This window comes from Argentina silus (assembly GCF_951799395.1).
Source record: "Argentina silus genome assembly, chromosome: Y".
Taxonomy (NCBI): domain Eukaryota; kingdom Metazoa; phylum Chordata; class Actinopteri; order Argentiniformes; family Argentinidae; genus Argentina; species Argentina silus.
This window is the reverse complement of record NC_139654.1, coordinates 22,860,170-22,877,286: the sequence shown is the minus strand read 5'-3', so window position 1 is coordinate 22,877,286 and position 17,117 is coordinate 22,860,170. Positions and strand designations below refer to the sequence as shown.

At 45.2% G+C, this 17,117-nt stretch overlaps 1 protein-coding gene across 2 annotated transcripts; it reads right to left on the bottom strand.

Moving 5' to 3' along the window:
* Positions 1-428: 428 nt before the first annotated feature.
* LOC310823850 (F-box only protein 46-like) lies at positions 429-15,139 on the bottom strand. 2 transcript variants are annotated; one of them, XM_083696719.1, is made up of 3 exons: positions 14,814-15,139; positions 13,409-13,503; positions 429-3,380 (listed from the first exon to the last, which is right to left on the bottom strand). In XM_083696719.1, exon 3 carries the CDS (start codon positions 3,293-3,295, stop codon positions 1,193-1,195), a length of 2,103 nt encoding a protein of 700 aa, XP_083552845.1. In that variant the 5' UTR covers positions 3,296-3,380; positions 13,409-13,503; positions 14,814-15,139; the 3' UTR covers positions 429-1,192. The 2 variants fall into 2 exon arrangements, with proteins under 2 accessions (XP_083552845.1, XP_083552846.1); XM_083696720.1 differs by lacking the exon at positions 13,409-13,503.
* Between the last annotated feature and the right edge of the window lie 1,978 nt (positions 15,140-17,117).

Here is a 17,117-nt window from a genome sequence, read left to right as displayed (position 1 = left end):
ACATTTAAGTAAGGAGGCATGTTTCTGAATCCTGTTTGTGTGCATCTTTTGGTTTAGCCTCCAAGTTTCTCACCCATCATTATTCATGATTTATTTACTTCATAAGCATGGCAGAATCACAATGAATTCAGAAGTGTTCAGAAACATCTCTGCTCACTTACCATCATGCAAGAAATGCCCTGTAACCCTAAACCCAATTCGCTGGAGTATAGCCAAAAATGTAGATTTTGGCTCTATCCTAATTTAGTGGCAAGATGACAACACTGGATCTCAAAGTAATGCAATAATTATGTTGGCAAAGCGCTGTGTTTCCTGAGCTTGTGGAAATTAAGGAACAGTTAGCAAATATGTGCTTTCAAATATGGCAAAAATACAAATGTTAATTAATATCTTCTATCCATGGAGAAGCAAAAATACACAAGCTCAGAGTCAGATACCAGTTTTAATCACTTCTGTTTTTCAGAAGCAGATATTCCCATTAACATTTTACAAGTCTGAAACCTACAGTAATCTCCCATATCCAGTCAAGAGGGCTCATCATAGTTCTTGATATTTGTCAGATAGATTCTGCAGATTAAGGAAGTGTGTGAGCAGGACCAGTGGGAGGTTAAGGCTGGAAGTTGATGTACAAGAGTTCTATGGTCTGTGGTTTCCTTTCACCCGCATTGAAGCAAATGACAGCTTTTCTGCCAGCTAGCAGGGAGTGTGTGGGGGGGAGAGATGGAGAGGGACCAGGCAAAACAAAAAACGGAAAGATAGACAAAAATAAATCAGAGAGGAGATGAAGGGGGAGAGAACAGTCTTCAGGAATACAGGTAACATTCACACGCAAACAAAAATAGATAAACCAGCAGTCAAACCTTTATACAAAGTGGCCTCTGCAAAGTGACATCAAATAGCTTTCTTTTGCCCAACTGTCTCATTCATTATACTTTTCCCAGAACTAACAGTACGACTAGGTCAGAAATGTCAATGACCAATAGGCAGAGACGTAAGCATCAGGTCCCATGCAGCACACTCACAAGCACCATTCCACTAACATGGAGGGGGGGGGGGGGGTCCACTCATCATATAAACCAGTGCTCACATGGACTAAGAACCGAGTATGGATCTACTCGACTGCTATGAATCAGAACAATATGATGGCCAGCAGAGAGAGCTGACACACAGGAGAGGATCCCAACCCTGGTTGTTAGTGTGCCAAGAGGGATGCCCCTTCTACCTCCCGTCCTCCCGCGAGGGTCTGCACCAGCTCACAGGGCTGTACCCAGTTGTTGTCATGCAGTCCCACACGACAACCGGGGGTATCCTTGTCCGTGCACCGGCAGCACATCCAATAGGAGCGTCCGTAAGGCAGGTCGTGGTGGTAAGGTTTGGGGTGCCAGCGGCAGAGTGACACGTCACCCCACTTATACTGCCGCTTGCACTGCTTGCAGGGGTCGTCGCGGTAGAGCGGGTCCTGGTTCCAGCGTGAGTCGGTGGCTCGCACACCATACAACTCAATCAGGGCCTTGAAGTCATGGCAGGTGCACTTGAGGGCGGCCAGTGAGCGTGTGGGCAGGTATTTGAAGACGTTGATCATGATGTGGTCGGGCAGCAGCAGCATGTACTGCCGCGGCTCCAGTAGACGCTGGATCTGGAAACGGATCTCCAGAAAGTCATGAGAGACGTGGCGGTAGAGGCGGCACAAAGAGGGGTCGGAGCAGTCCTCCACACCCATCCGGGGGGAATCGGGCCGCTCAGTGGATCCCCCTGCAGGGCCATTGTTATTGGTGCAATCTAAAGAGAACATTCCACTACTGCTGCCGCTGTCCTCCTCGGGTCGGGCAGGCTGCAGGAAAAACAGCTGGCCCGGACGGGGGTCCTCTGAGGTGTCAGCAGGGCTGGCCCCACTGTGCATGGCAAAGCATACAGTCTCCTCCTGCACGTTCTCTGTGCTGTCCTTGGCATAGAACACACACTGGTCCACAGCGCTCGTAACCACCACCTCCACATGGAAGCCAGTCACTCTCTCCCGGCCCACAGTCTTCTTCTCCCCAGAGCTGAGATCCTGGCTGGGGTCAGGGGTGGAGGCTGGCCTGTCTAGATGGCCCTCCCCGTGGTGGGGGTCTGCCTTGGGAGAGCCAGCTAGCTGGCTGGGGTCCCGTGAGGTGGGGCTGACGAGCTGGTAGAGGTCACAGGTGATCTTCTCTTTGGCACTTGCCTCTGTCTGGCTCCCTCCCCCTCCACAGCTCATGAACATGCAGCGGGGTCGCCCGGCGGGCTCCGACTGCGAGTGAGGGTCCAGGCTAGATACCCGGAAAGCAATCCTCACTTCGCCTCGCCCACCACCACCAGAGTCCCCACCACAGAATTCCCTCTCCCTGCCGGAGGGATCCAGCCCCAGTCCTGATCCTGGCCTCAGGTTCTCCAGGTGCTGTTGCTGGGACTGGGCTACGTGACGCAACTCCTGCTGCTGCTCATCCAGAGTGGCCTGTGAGGGGGGAGGCTGCGGGGGCACAGGGCTCTCAGAGAGGAACACGATGGGGCTGGGATCAGAGACAGTGCCCTGCAGGACGGTGTGCTGGGGGTGGATGGAGCCAGTAGCAGGCTGTGCCTGGGCCACCATGCCCTGCAGGGCCATGGCTGTCCGCTGCTCCACCAGGGCCACCATCTCAGCCACAGAGAGCAGGTCAGTCTCGCTCAACCCCTGAGTGACTTTCTCTGGGGTGGAGGCCTCTGGTGGCAGCAGGGAGTCAGGGGTGACAGAGGGGTCATTCTGAGTCCTGGTGGGGGGGTCATAGGAGGAGCAGCAGCGGCGGCGCTTGGCCTTAGTGCAGTCGGTGGCCCAGTTCCCTTTCACCTTCATGGCGCTGGGACGAGGCAAGCCCGCCCCACTGAATTGGTGTGCCACGAAGAAGGCAATCTTCTCCTTAGTGTTGCCGGGCTTGATGACATACCAGGTGTCCAGCAGCACCCTCCCATCCTCCATCTGGGTACCGTTTGAGGGCGACATGGGGGTGGAGGAGGTAGGGGGCTGCAGCGCCAAGGCGGGGTCAGGATCTGGGGGAGGGTTCTCAGAGGCTGCGTCGTCGTCGTCGTCATCGTCGTCCTCCTCCACGCCTCCCCCAACCTCCAGAGACATGGGCCCGCCACAGGCGTCAGCCTTGCAGAGGGAGACAGCCACCCCACTGCCCTCCGTTCCAGCACTGCAGGGCTTGTTCCGGTAGTAGTTGCCGAAGGGGCGCGGGCACCACAGCCGATGTGGGAGAAGGTGTCTCAGTCCATCACGGGCTGGAGGGGAGCATATCGGCATCTAGGCTGACTAGCTGCTGTGCACCACACTACTCATTCTCTCTGTGCCAGCCTGCAAGCGCCACTACAGGAGGAGGGCATGCAATCTAGAGAGAGAGAGAGAGAGAGAGAGAGAGAGAGAGACACACACAAATAATAAGGGTTGTGGGAACTGAATTAATATGGAAAATGTAAAAATTTTCAGCATTATCTTTGTCTTGCTGATATCTGAGCAACCACTATGAAAGGGTGGGAAAAACATTCCTAAATTGCAAGAACTTAATGAATGATTACAAGCCTTTCATTTCAGAGAGGAAGGAAACGGTTTCTGCAAAGATGCATTAGATTTCAATACATTAGAAATCAACCCAGAGCACAATAAGAGATTCAAGCTTTCAGACAGCCCCCTCAACAGATTCACTTAATTGGTACATATTGCTCACTGTACTATCTTTAGAACTAATTAATTAAGGCCATTTCAGGACCTGTGTCTAGGTAGATGAAGGGGAGAAATAAAACACACCAAATGGATTCTCAGTACTTCAAATAGGACAGGAAAAAACAGACCAATGGAAATGTATTTAGCACTTTCACAAAAACCCAAAAGGTCTTTATTTAAACAATAATGCCAGAGAAGCCGTGATTTATCCTCAATATTCTCATGGGTAGAGGGAGCGGAATAAGTGACTATTGACGATAAAGCATGGCTTTATGAGCATTATACAACGGTTAAACAAATGGAAAAATTGTGAAAAGAAACCAATGATTTAAGTATTTTGTGAGATTGTGGTGGTTTCTGCCGAGCTGAGAAATATAGTTCCCAAAAAGACAATCAGTCATCCTGTTACACTTCTCAAAAACCAAAAGTGGCTTGCTAGCTTTTATAAAGCCAGCCAGAGATTTGTTTTGGGTTACCATGCTAATCATATTAGACCATGCGCTCCAGAACTATCAACCAAACTGCGTCCCTAACTACCAGTAATAGTTTTATTAAGTACTTTTTATAGGCGGAGCTCAAACTAATACATCATACAAAAAAACAAACAAAAAAAAACAGAATTGTTGCTGGTGTTAACTGTTGTATTGAAGCAATAACACAAGGCTGTGCTATATATCTAGGATATCGGAACAGCTGTGATGGTCGACAGCACTCCGATGTCACGCTATCCACTCGTGTGTTATTGCTTAAATGTAGGCTAAAATCTTTTTTTTTTTTTTTGCATACTATGGAACAATGTACAGTAAATCAAACAGTTAAAGTAGAGATTCTGAGCTTTTATTTGATGGTATTTGTGTACATATTGGTTTCACCATTCAGAAATTACACCACTTCTTTGATGCATAGTCCCCCTATTTCAGGGTACCCAAAAGTAACGGGAAAGATGCATCAAATGTCCAAATTAAGTACTCATGTTTTGTATTTACTGCAGCCATCTTCAATTGTTGTTTGTTTTGAGGTCTTTTTGCCTAAAACCTCATCATCTTCGTCAGGAAATGAAATACATGTTCTATTGGATTTAAATCTGAAAATCGACTTGGCCAGTCAAGACCTTTCCACTTTTTGGCCCTGAAAAAATCCCTAGTTGCTATGGCAGTATGTTTTGGGTCACTGTTTTACTGTATGATGTAGCGCCATCCAATGAATTGGGAGGCATTTCCTTGCACTCGAGCAGACAAGACGATTATGTACACTTCGGAATAAATTCTGCTGCTGCCGTCAGCAGTTACAATCATCAATTAAGACAAGTTAGCAAGTTCTAGTGGCAGGTATACATGCCCAAACCCAACACCCCCCTGCACCATGTTTCACAGATGAGGTGGTATGCTGTAAATCTGAAAAAGGCAGATCCTTTTTCTCTCCCAACTTTCCTCTTGCAATCACTCTGGGCCATGACAATATTCATCTTATCTGCCTTTTTCCAGATCTCTGCAGGCTTTTTAGCAAACTGTAACCTGATTAACCTTTTTGAGGATAACTAGTGGTTTGTACCCTGCAATGTAGTTTAGCTGGTGACGTACTCTGCGGCTTGTAGTTTCTGACACATTCACACCTACCTCCTGGAGAGTGTTCCTGATCTGTGAGACAGTTGTTTTGGGGTTTTTCTTAATTATGGTAAGCAATCTTCGGTTATCCACTGTAGAAGTCCTCCTTGGCCTACCAGCCCGTTTGCAATTGCTGAGCCCAAACTGTTGATTTTGGCATGCCTAAGGTTTTGGCTATGTTTCTGATCTTTTGCAGATTTTTCAGCCTAATAGTGGCTTTCTTGACTTTCATTGTCAGCATGAGGACCAAAGAGGTGTCAAACACCAATAGCAAACTCCAAAGTCAAATCCAAAGCCTAGAATCAATACTTGACACTGACAGCCCTCTTATGTCCCATCACTTGTGGGTATCCTAAAATAAGGGGACTATGCATAAAAAGTGTTATAATTTCTGAATGTACACAAATACAATGGTTTCACCAATCACAAAAGCTGAGAATCTCTACTTCAACCTCATAGTAATTGATTTCAAATCCAAACTTTTGGAGCGTAGAAGAAAAAATGCTTCACTGTCCCATTACTTACACAGGGCACTTTTTTCTGGTGAATCTGGTGACTGGGGGAGTTGCCCTCTCCAAATAAATTAGTAATTGAAGTTGTGTCTCTTAATGTTCCATTATACAGTGTGATAATCTCGTACTATATTGACTAGATGGTGCTGTCCCTGCTATAAAGGTGAACAAATTCACAACTTCACCTTTACCTGTCACTCTTCAATACAACATCTGAAAGAAAATTGGGTTAATTGGCCACAGCTGAGGCTACTACCCAGTGGGAGGGATTGGCTCAGGGCTTTTTAGTCTCATTAGTTAAACATTCCAATTGGTAAAGAATACCTGGAGTGTATGGCGCATTCAGTGCAAAATAGGTCTGGATTAGTAAAACCATTCCTAGTGAACAAGCAAACCATGCTGTTCCAATCATTTCAATGTTATGGTCTCTAAAGGTAAATGTCCCCAAAATGCACTGCATACTGCTTTGCAATGATTTCTATTGGTGGTGCAATGGTATATTGAATAGATCTAATGTTTTCTAACACATTAATGGTAAATGTCTCATCACACTGAAGAGATGTTTGCTTATGGTTTTTAATGGGGTATCTGTCTTCATACGAGAACTGCACTGTAGGGATAGCCCTCTGAGAGATGCCACTTATTGGACTATTCAAGGAGAGTTGAGTTGAAGCCTTTGAAGTTGCCAAGAGGAGAAACTGAATTGCTTTCATGGAGGACTTGTGAGGATGAACAAAAGCTATAGGTTTTATACACAAACTTGTAAAGAAAATGCTGTGATCCATTTGATAGACACACGGGGTCACTGATAAGTAAGAGTGGAGGTGGCTAAGCATTTCAAAGAAATATTGGCTATCAATGTCATACCTGGAAAGAAATGGTGTCCAACATGTCGTATTGATTTCAAAGAAGAGACAAAGTGTTAGCAAAAAGGGATCAACATAATTCATGTGGTTGTGAACTTGACAATGAACTGGATGCAAAGAGAATGAAGTCCCATCTTGACTCCAGTTTAGCTGACATTTGAAGTCCACTATGGCTTCATGGAGTGGCATCTCATTCAAAGGTGTCCTGTGCAAAAAGCAAGCTCAACCAGATGCAGAGAAAGTTGAAAGACACAATCCACCATACATTAGTAGGCTGCTCTGGTTGTTGATACATCACCTGAGAAACTAGCACCTCAAACAGAGCAGCCTGAGAACATCAAAAGAAATTCAGCAAAAGGCTGAAGATCTTGACAGGCTCATTAAGTCAATGGCTAACTCAAAGTATCTAGCAGAGAGAAAATGATTCAAATATTAACAATGGCTCCACCATCATGGTCTGCAGTCACAACTAAAGAATTTTTTAACGTCAGTGATCACATGATTCGTGCAGAGGTGTAGCAAAGAACATTGGTTTCAGAGAAAGGTATCACGGAGTGACCCAAAAAAAAGTAAAAAAATCATTGCCAAAACAGGTAAGATGGATGTTGTCAGTGTCAAATTCAAAGTTCACGAGCAGAAGACACTACTTTTGTGCAACTTAAAAGAAGTGTATGCAGCTTTTAAAAAGAAATATCTGGAACTCAACATTGGCTTTTCCGAATTCTGCAGTCTACAGCCAAAGCATTGTGCGCCAGTTGGCTCATCTGGAACACATTCTGGTGTGCATATGTACAATAGACCAGAATGTGAATCTAATGTTGAGCAAAGTGGACAAGGACTACCATGAACTCAGACCTTATGGTTTGTGACAGAGAGAACAAGATGTAAGAACTGCCGTGGTGTAGTCAAGGTCAGAAGTTTCCTAAAACAGCAGCTTCAACACTGATGACATGAATTAGTAACACGCACATTGCCCATGGGTTTTTCTGACATTGTTGTTCGAGAAGTTGGATGCCCTCACTGCCCATTCATACACTGCTCAAAAAAATTAAGGGAACACTTAAGGGACATCAGATCTTGAACGAATTATTCAAGTTGAAAATCTTTACTGATGTACATTGTATAATTTGTTGAGAACAAAATGACGTAACAACGGTCAATGGAAACCAAAATCATCAACCCATTGTGGGCTGGATTCAAAAATCACACCGAAAATCAAAGTAAAAAATTCAAACCACAGGCTGATCCAACTTTTATCACGGCAACTCATGATGTGATTCAGTAGTGTGTATGGCCCCCGCGTGCCTGTACGCACTCCCGACAACGTCTGGGCATGCTCCTGATGAGTCGGCGGATGGTGTCCTGGGGGATCTTCTCCCAGACCTGGATCAGGGCATCAGTGAGCTCCTGGACAGTCTGTGGCGGTACTTGGTGGCGTCGGATGCACCAATACATAACGTCCCATAGGTGCTCAATTGGATTTAGGTCAGGGGAACGAGAGGGCCATTCAATGGTATCAATGCCTTCTTCATCCAGGAACTGCCTACACACTCTGGCCACATGAGGCCGGGCATTGTCCTGCACTAGGAGGAACCCAGGGCCCACTGTACCAGCGTAAGGTCTGACAATGGGTCTGAGGATCTCATCTCGGTACCTAACAGCAGTCAGGGTACCGTTGGCTATGACATGAAGGTCTGTGCGACCCTCCAAGGATATGCCTCCCCAGACCATCACTGACCCACCGCCAAACCTGTCATGCTGGATGATGTTACAGGCAGCATTATGTTCACCACGGCGTCTCCAGACTCTTTCAGGCCTGTCACATGTGCTCAGTGTGAACCTGCTCTCATCTGTGAAGAGAACAGGATGCCAATGGCGGACCTGCCAATTCTGGTGTTCTCTCGCGAATGCCAATCGAGCTGCACGGTGCTGGGCAGTGAGCACAGGTCCCACTAGAGGACGTCGGGCCCTCATGGAGTCTGTTTCTGACAGTTTGGTCAGACACATGCACACCAGTAGCTTGCTGGAGGTCATTTTGTAGGGCTCTGGCAGTGCTCCTCCTGTTCCTTCTCGCACAAAGGAGCAGATATCGGTCCTGCTGTTGTGTTGATGCCCTTCTACGACCCTGTCCAGCTCTCCTCATGTAACGGCCGGTCTCCTGGTATCTCCTCCATGCTCTTGAGACTGTGATGGGAGACACAGCAAACCTTCTTGCGACCGCACGTATGGACGTGCCGTCCTGGAGGAGCTGGACTACCTGTGCAACCTGAGTGGGCTGCAGGTACCGCCTCACGCTACCAGTAGTGACAAGGACACTGGCAGAACACAAAACTAGAGAAGAATCAGTCAGGAAGGATAAGGAGAGAGCAATTGTCTGTGGCCACCACATGCAAAACCATTACCTTTTTGGGGGTTGTCTTGCTTTTGCCTCTCCAGTGCATCTGTTGTCACTTTCATTTGCACCAAAGCAGGTGAAATTGATTCACAATCACTTGTGCTTCCTAAATGGGCAGATTGATATCCCTGAAGTTTAACTGACTTGGTGTTACAGTGTGACGATTAAGTGTTCCCTTAATTTTTTTGAACAGTGTAGATTGCAAAGGCACAAGCACATCTTCAAGCAACAAGCAATATCTTCAGCAATACAAGGAAGAGCTAATGGATTGTTGTCATTGTCCTCTGAGATTTTGCTGATAACTTTAAGTTTGTGATTCACGATGAGGTTCAAAGTCATCACTGGAACAAACAGCCATGTTCTCTTCACCCAGTTGTACCATACTACAGGATGAATGACCAGATAACTGAAGACTCACTGTTTAATTTCTCATTATCTGACTCATGACGTTAGTTGTCTACAGGGTCATGAGTATGGTCATTGAATATGTCGAGAAGAATTTGGAAATAAATAGGCCCACTACAAATGTCCACCATTTCAGTGATGGCTGTGGTGGACAGTACAAGAATTGCAAACATTTCATAAATTTGTGCTACCATGAGAGTGACTTTGGAGTGAAGTGCATCTAGTCATTCTTTCCACAAGCCATGGTAAATCACCATGTGATGGGATAGGAGAGACAAACAAACATAAGAGCAAGCCTCCAATGACCTCTGGAAAATCACTTTTCTTTTTTTTTTTTTTTAAGTGGGCAGTCACATTCTTATATTTTTCATCTTATTGAACAGAGATAGTGAAGAAAGACAGGAAAGTAAGGAGGAGAGGGTATGTATGCGTCAGCTAGGCATGGGCCAGATTCAAACCCATGCCAACATGTGCACTGTAGGTCATGGTGCTAGACCACTGGACCACCGAAAATCAGACTCTTAACACCAGACAAGTGTATGAGTTTTGCAGGGAGGAAATCAAAGGAGTTCAGTGTTTTTCATAGAACAAGAAGACATGGATAATTTGCGAAAAGAACAGTCAATGATATGTGAACACAAGTACTCTGCCAGGAACCCACAGCTTCAATTACTTTGTGCTACTCTCTGAAAGCCTCATAGGTGCAGAGAGAGTTTCCAGTGACACTGAATATGCCATCACACTTGACTTGGTCCTGGGTCCATGGCAGATTATGTTGTGGCTTTGAGACAGCTGTCAGCTAATTGTGATTTTGGACAATATCTTTCAGAGGCACAGATCAGTTTGTAAGTGGACTGTGCTCTGAAGCTATGCAGCACAACATGCTAGCAGAAGAGGATCTAACATTCAAGAGGGCATGCAAGATGGTTAAGCTTTCAGGGAAAGTGACGTTTAAAAGAGGCTCAAACAGTAAATGCAAAAACATTTCCCAGGAGAGGAAAAGGAGTGTTCAAGCACAGCAATGACACAGGAGAGAAACCGTTTCAGAAATGACACAAGGCAAGAGAATGCTAGTCAAAAGCAATCATGTTACAGGTGCAGTGGAAAACATTCTGCTCATGAATGCAGATTAAAAAATTAGAAATGTTCTAAAGTGGGACACATGGCTCTGGCATGTAGGAACCGCAGAGGGAGACAGACACAGTATGTTGAAACAACCAAGAGCAACAACATTGACAATAATGAGGATGATTCAGAGCTGTTCGGAGTATATACAGTCTACACTACCTCAAATGGGGGCATTACAGTGAACGTCACTTTGGATGGAAAAGACTTGGACATGCACTTAGACACAGGGGCTGCTGGCTCCCTGGTCTCAGAAGTGTCTTACCAGAAGGCTCTGGCTCACCTGCTGCTGGAGAAAAGTTAGTTATAGCTGAAACCCTAGCAAAGGGATTTTCTCACCTGAGGAGTAGGTTGTTAAAGTGCCAGAGCAGTACAAAAATCAAAGTGACTTTACCATTGGTTATTAAAAAGGAGCCAGACCTGAACTGATGGGACAAAACTGGCAGAACACTCAGTAGAGAAGGCTGGGGAAGACAGACCCAGCCATAAAAGCTACACGAAAGCGCCACCAGGGGGCTTTCAAAACAATCAGGATACGTTCTGATGTTCAGCCCATTTTCATAAAGACAAGACCAGTAGTGTATGCATTGAAGGAAGCTGTGGAAAAAGAGTTTGATAGGCTTGAGAAAACAAAGATCATGACCAAAGTAGACAGGAGTGACTGACCCATAGTCATCGTATAGAAGAGTGACAAATCCATTGGATATATGGTGATAAGGTCACTGTAAACCAGAGCATGGAAGAGGAGACTTATCCCTTACCAAACAGAGGACTTATTTGCTATACTCGCTGGAGGAACGTCATTCACCAAGTTAGATCTAACACACTTGGCAGCTCCCATTGGATCCAGATTCTGAAAAATATGACACTCACCGTGGGCTATACAGGTACCATCAGCTACGGTGTGTCACGTGCTCCTTCAATATTTCAGTCAGTCATGGACCAGATCCTACAGGGAATTTCATGTTTCTTGGATAACATTCATCACAGTGCATTCCAAGGAAGAACACCTGAAGAAGCTAGATGAAGTGCTAACACATCTGGAGTATGAGCGAAACTCAAAATGTTTCTACAAAGCAGCGTGGAACACTCATTTGATTGACAAGGACGGACTGCATCCCACAAATGAAAAAGTCAAAGCCCTGACTAACCAACGTCTCAGAACTGAAGTCGTTCTTAGGCCTGCTCAACTACTACGGCAGATTCCTGCCTAGCCTGTCAACCTTGCTCCAGCTGTTACACAACCTACTGAGGCTAGAAGAGCCATGGAAGTGGACAATTGTCCGCAACACAGCGTTTGAGGAAAGCAAACAGCTGACTCTGAAAAGTAATATCCTGGTACATTACGACACCCAACAACCCTTGAAGCTCGCCTGTGACGCATCACTGTACAGGGTGGGCGTAGTCATCTCCCACACCATGGATAATGGGGAAGAAAACCCATTGCTTTTGCTTCACAGACACTAACAGATGTAGAAAAGCACTACGCCCAGATTGAAAGAGACCCTGTCAATCATCTTCGGCATGAAGAAGTTCCATAAGTATCTTTACGGACAGACTACAAGCCTTTGCTGGCTATACTGGGACCCAAGTCGGCTGTTCCAACCTTAGCAGCATTAAGAATGCAAAGATAGGGATTCATACTCATGGCTTACAACTACGACATTGATCAGATTACTTCCTGTATTCACAGTAACGCAGACACGTTGTCAAGACTACAAAGAGTAGAGAAAGACATCACAGGGGAGGGGGGGGAAGCATATTCTACTTCTCACTTGTGGACGAGCTCTCAGTTAATGCAAAAGACATTGAGCAAAGCACCAAGAAAGATCCACTACTCAGTAAAGTGTGGAGTTACACTGTAAATGGGTGGCCAAGCTACGTGACAGATGAAGAACGGACACCAAACTTCATAAGAAGGCACGAGTTGTCTGAAGACCAAGACTGTGTACTCTGGGGACAGAGAAAGACTATTGGAGGACTTTCACCACAAACATCCTGGCATTTGTCAGATGAAGACCTTAGCCCGCAGCTACATCTGGTGGCCAGGGTTGGACAGTGACAGAACGGAAAATGCAGAGTTGCCAAGCAGTACAGAAGATGCCAGTGGTCGTACCACTTCACCCTTGGAAATGACCCCGAGAGGGTGTGGCAGAGAATTCACATCGATTTCGCTACTTTTTAGTGGTCCCCAATAGCCATTCAAAACGGTTGGAAGTGTTTCACATCACGTCAATGACATCAGCGAACCTCATCGACAAGCTATGAAGTCTGTTCGCATCTTACGGACTGTGCAAAGAAATCGTTTCGGACAATGGACCGCAGCTGATCTCTTCAGAATTCAAACAATTCCTGAAAAACAACAGAATCAAGCAAACCCTTGTTCCTGCTTACCATCCTGCCTCGAATGGCGCAGCAGAAAGGTCAGTTCAGATACTGAAGCAAGGTCTGATGAAAAACATCCTGGAGGACAACAGACAGTCTGTTGTCCCTCTCAAGCATCGCTTAGCTAACTTTACGCTAATGTACCACAGTTGCAAGTTCAGAGGAGGGAAAGAGAAACCGATACATGCCACAGTAAACCAGAGAGTGGGACCTGTTACTTACCTCATTCAGGATGGACTGAGAAAGCACACTGTTCATGTGGACCTCATGTTGCCATGGAGAGGTGTGAATCCCAGAGGACATTCTACATTTTCCAATGGACACTCCAAGTCCCTGACACTACAACATCACCGAATCGCAACCTCAGCCCAAGTTATGTTGCACCACCAGCACTGGAAACTTACCAACTCCAGTCCCAGTGAAACCAAATAGTGCTGCAAGGCAGCCTGCTGAACGCCAGTATCCTGAAAGTATCCGCATGGCTCCTAAAAGACTTGACCTGTAAAAAGGATACAAAACAAGAGAGACTTTTCAGTTAAAGAGAGACTGTTGCGTTTTGTTGAGTAAAACAGAAAAAAAGAACTGGACTAAGAAGTAAAAGTCCCAAAAAAGACAACATTCTTAGTTCAGTTGTTTAAGTTTATTGAAAGAATTGTTGTATAGCTGTATAATGTTTCATTTAAGATGTTACAGGGTAAAATCCTAAGGGGAAGTAAGAGAGAGTGTAATAGATTGACATTAACACAATACGGCCTAGATACGAAATACACTTAACTGTGACCACTTACCTTTGATACGTTGTTAGAACGTGCAGTCTTGAGTGCCCCACTGTTGTACTTACCATGCTGATTCTTTGATAAAGTTAACCAAACCAAGCTCCACTCTCAAGCTATTCATAGGTGATAAGACCAAAATATCACACCTCCCATCCCAGAGAAAATAAATCCATAGTGCCTTTTGTCATGAAGAGGTGATAAGTTAAGGTCTAGCCTATAGAGGGTCATTTGGGCGTCAATAGCTTTAATAGATTAAGTGCAATGAGGAAATACAGACGACTGTAGCTAACAAACAATCACCTTTCCAACATGACATGTGGTCATGAAACACGTATACTCGATGATGTAGAGGAGACAGTTAGCAAGCCAATTCAGAAATTGCTCGACGAATGCGCCATAGACGAGAGCAGAGGCACGCTTGAATCCTACAATTCAATAAACACTACTAGCTAACGTTAATTCGAACGAACTAGGGGGCTGAGAATCTGATTCATTAAGCAATGATAGCTAAGCTTTCAATGCCGCCGCCCCCCCCCCCCCCCCCACACACACACACACACACACAATTTGCGAATCGAAATATCCCAACTCTTGCCAAAATCTTACTGAGTAAAAGTATACTGTGCAGGCCCACATAGAACCTTAGCCTACCTAAGTATCTACAATACCGCGGTCATTACTAGCTTCATTAACGAAATCAACTAGCGATATATCGCTAGCCCGTTGTGGGAAGACGAACTGGTCCTAACTAGCTTCATGGCTGACATTCAATACTGGTAGCTGACAGACATCACCAACTACTATACGGATAGATGTGCCCGGCGTTGGCAATAAAAAGAAAATCACAAGTTTGGTCGATATTGAACTAGCTAGCTAAGTTACTATAGTTAGACAATTAGCAAGGGAAGCTAGCTAGATACCTTTGACCAGAAATGTACTGAAGCTATACTAACTTAAGCTATTGTACACTGGTTAAAGCTAACTAGGTAGCGAACACCCAATCATGCTTTACCTAGGCTAGCTGTCATCTTACCTCAGTTGTAGGTCAGCTCCGGGAGGTGTATGACCTGCAAGGTTGCCGACGATAGCTGACTTACTTGCAGTTCCCTGGCTCGTAGCGTAGGCCTGTTTTCCTCATCAGACTCAAGGATTGGGGTGCAACTGGTTCGGGTTATCTACGTGTGTCCACGTAGTAGTAGGTACAGTACTTTCTAATATCACCATAGTGTTAATACCGAGGCCTGTAGTAAAGTGACTAGATTGTACAAACCATGTCTGTAGTGAACTAACTCCTATTTCACAGTCTTCCTCGTCCCCTTTTAAAAACGACACGGGGCTTTACGTTCTCTGATTCAACAACCTAAATAATCGGTGTTAGAACAGTAACAGGGAGGATGGCCATCTTGTTGACAGGCAGTTGCACAAGGCCCACAACCAATAGCAAACCAGAGTTGATGGTGTGCCCATATATGGTTGCCCCATGACACTCTCTCTCTCTCGCTCTCTCTCTCTTTTTTTTTTCCTTCCAATATCTTCAATATCCTATTGACAATATTACAATTAAACACAACCAAGTGAGGCATCATCAAAATATAGTTTGATATTAATCACACATTTAACAACAAAAAATAGGTCTTTCTCTCTCACATAAAATACAGTGCCCTCCATAAGAATTGGAAAGAGGAAGCATTTGAAATCAAACAATTACTGTGGGGTCAAAGTAGAGATTCTCAGCTTTAATTCAATGGGGTTTTTCTTTAGACTGGGTTCACCATTTAGAACGTTTTTTTTTATTTTATTTATTTTTTTAAAACATACTCCCCCTAATTCAGGGCTCCAAAAGTATTGGGAAAAAAAAATATATACAATGTCCAAATAAAGTACTCATGTTTAGTATTTAGTCGACAATCCTTTTCATGGAATAACTGCCTGAAGTCTGCGACCCATTGACCCCACCAGATGCTGGGTTTATTCTCTGGTGATGCTCTGCCAGGCCTGTACTGCTGCCATCTTCAGTTGTTGTTTGTTTGGTTTGAGGTCTTTTTGCCTTATCAGGAAATGAAATGCATGTTCAATTGGATTTAAATCTGAAGATTGACTTGGCCAGTCAAGAACTTTCCGCCTGAAAAACTCCCTAGATGCTATGGCAGTATTGTTGTGCTTGTACTATTATGGGGTGTGTCCATCTCATGTTTATGAATGCAATTGTTCATGTGTACCTTTCCCTATCCGGTGTGTGCTCAGTACCCTGTTTGACATACTAATGGATTGCGTCTTGCTCTACATTGCGGTGGATATTATCCCGTAGTGTTGGAGCTAACAGCCTTGCTGCATTGTGGTACACATTCTTATTATCAGGAAACCAGATTTTTTATTTATTTTTATTATTATTATTATTTACAGTAGAGGAACTGTACAGGGGAGTAGTGGGGGTGAAGAGGTCTTTACGAGGGACAGTCAAGATGTAGCCTGAAGAGATGGGTCTTCAGTCTACGGTGGACGATAAGTACTGACTCTGCAGTCCTGACAGCAGTCAGGAAAGTCATCTGCAGACAGGGAGGGGGAGGAGGTGGGTTGAGGAGTGAGGAAAATGTGGAGAACAGTTTCCTTGGGTCAGAGGCAGAGGATTGCATTTTGGAATGGTAGTAAGAAGCTTTAGCAGCTGATGCAGAGGAGGAGTAGTTGAGGAGGAGAGAGAGATAAGGTTTTAGGTCAAGATTCAAGATTCAAGATTCTTTATTTGTCACGTGCATACAAGTATACAGTGAAATGCAAAAGTGACAGTGCCACAGAGTAGTGCAACAATACAATAAGTTTTAAAATACAATAAAATAAAAATAGAAGTACTAAAAAATATACAGTATGGACAGTATAAACAGTATAAACAATATGAACAGTATAACCGGTAAGCATATAAGTAAGCAATATAAATAGCAGATGGATGACTATGTGTGAGTGTCTTGAGGGGGGCACTGGTGGGGTCATCGTTGACGATTCTGATGGCGTGGGGGAAGAAACTCAGCCTTAGCCTCTCTGTTCTTGCTGCATGACAGCGGAGGCGTTTTCCTGACCGCAGCGGCTGGAACAGTCCATGTTTCGGGTGGTGAGGATCCTTCATAATCCTGCAGGCTCTGGTCCTACACCTCCTGGTGTACAGAACATGGAGAGGGGGGGTTGGAGCTCCCATGGTTTTTTCCGCCAGGCGTACCACCCTTTGCAGAGCTCGCCTGTCCTGGGCCGTGCTGTTACCGTACCAGACGGTGATGTTGCCAGCCAGGATGCTCTCCACAGCTCCAGAGTAGAAGGACTGAAGGATCCTCCGGGAGACTCTGAATTT

Excerpts from the sequence above, each read along its gene's own strand:
- LOC310823850 (XM_083696719.1), bottom strand. The coding sequence starts at position 3,295 with ATGCCGATATGCTCCCCTCCAGCCCGTGATGGACTGAGACACCTTCTC.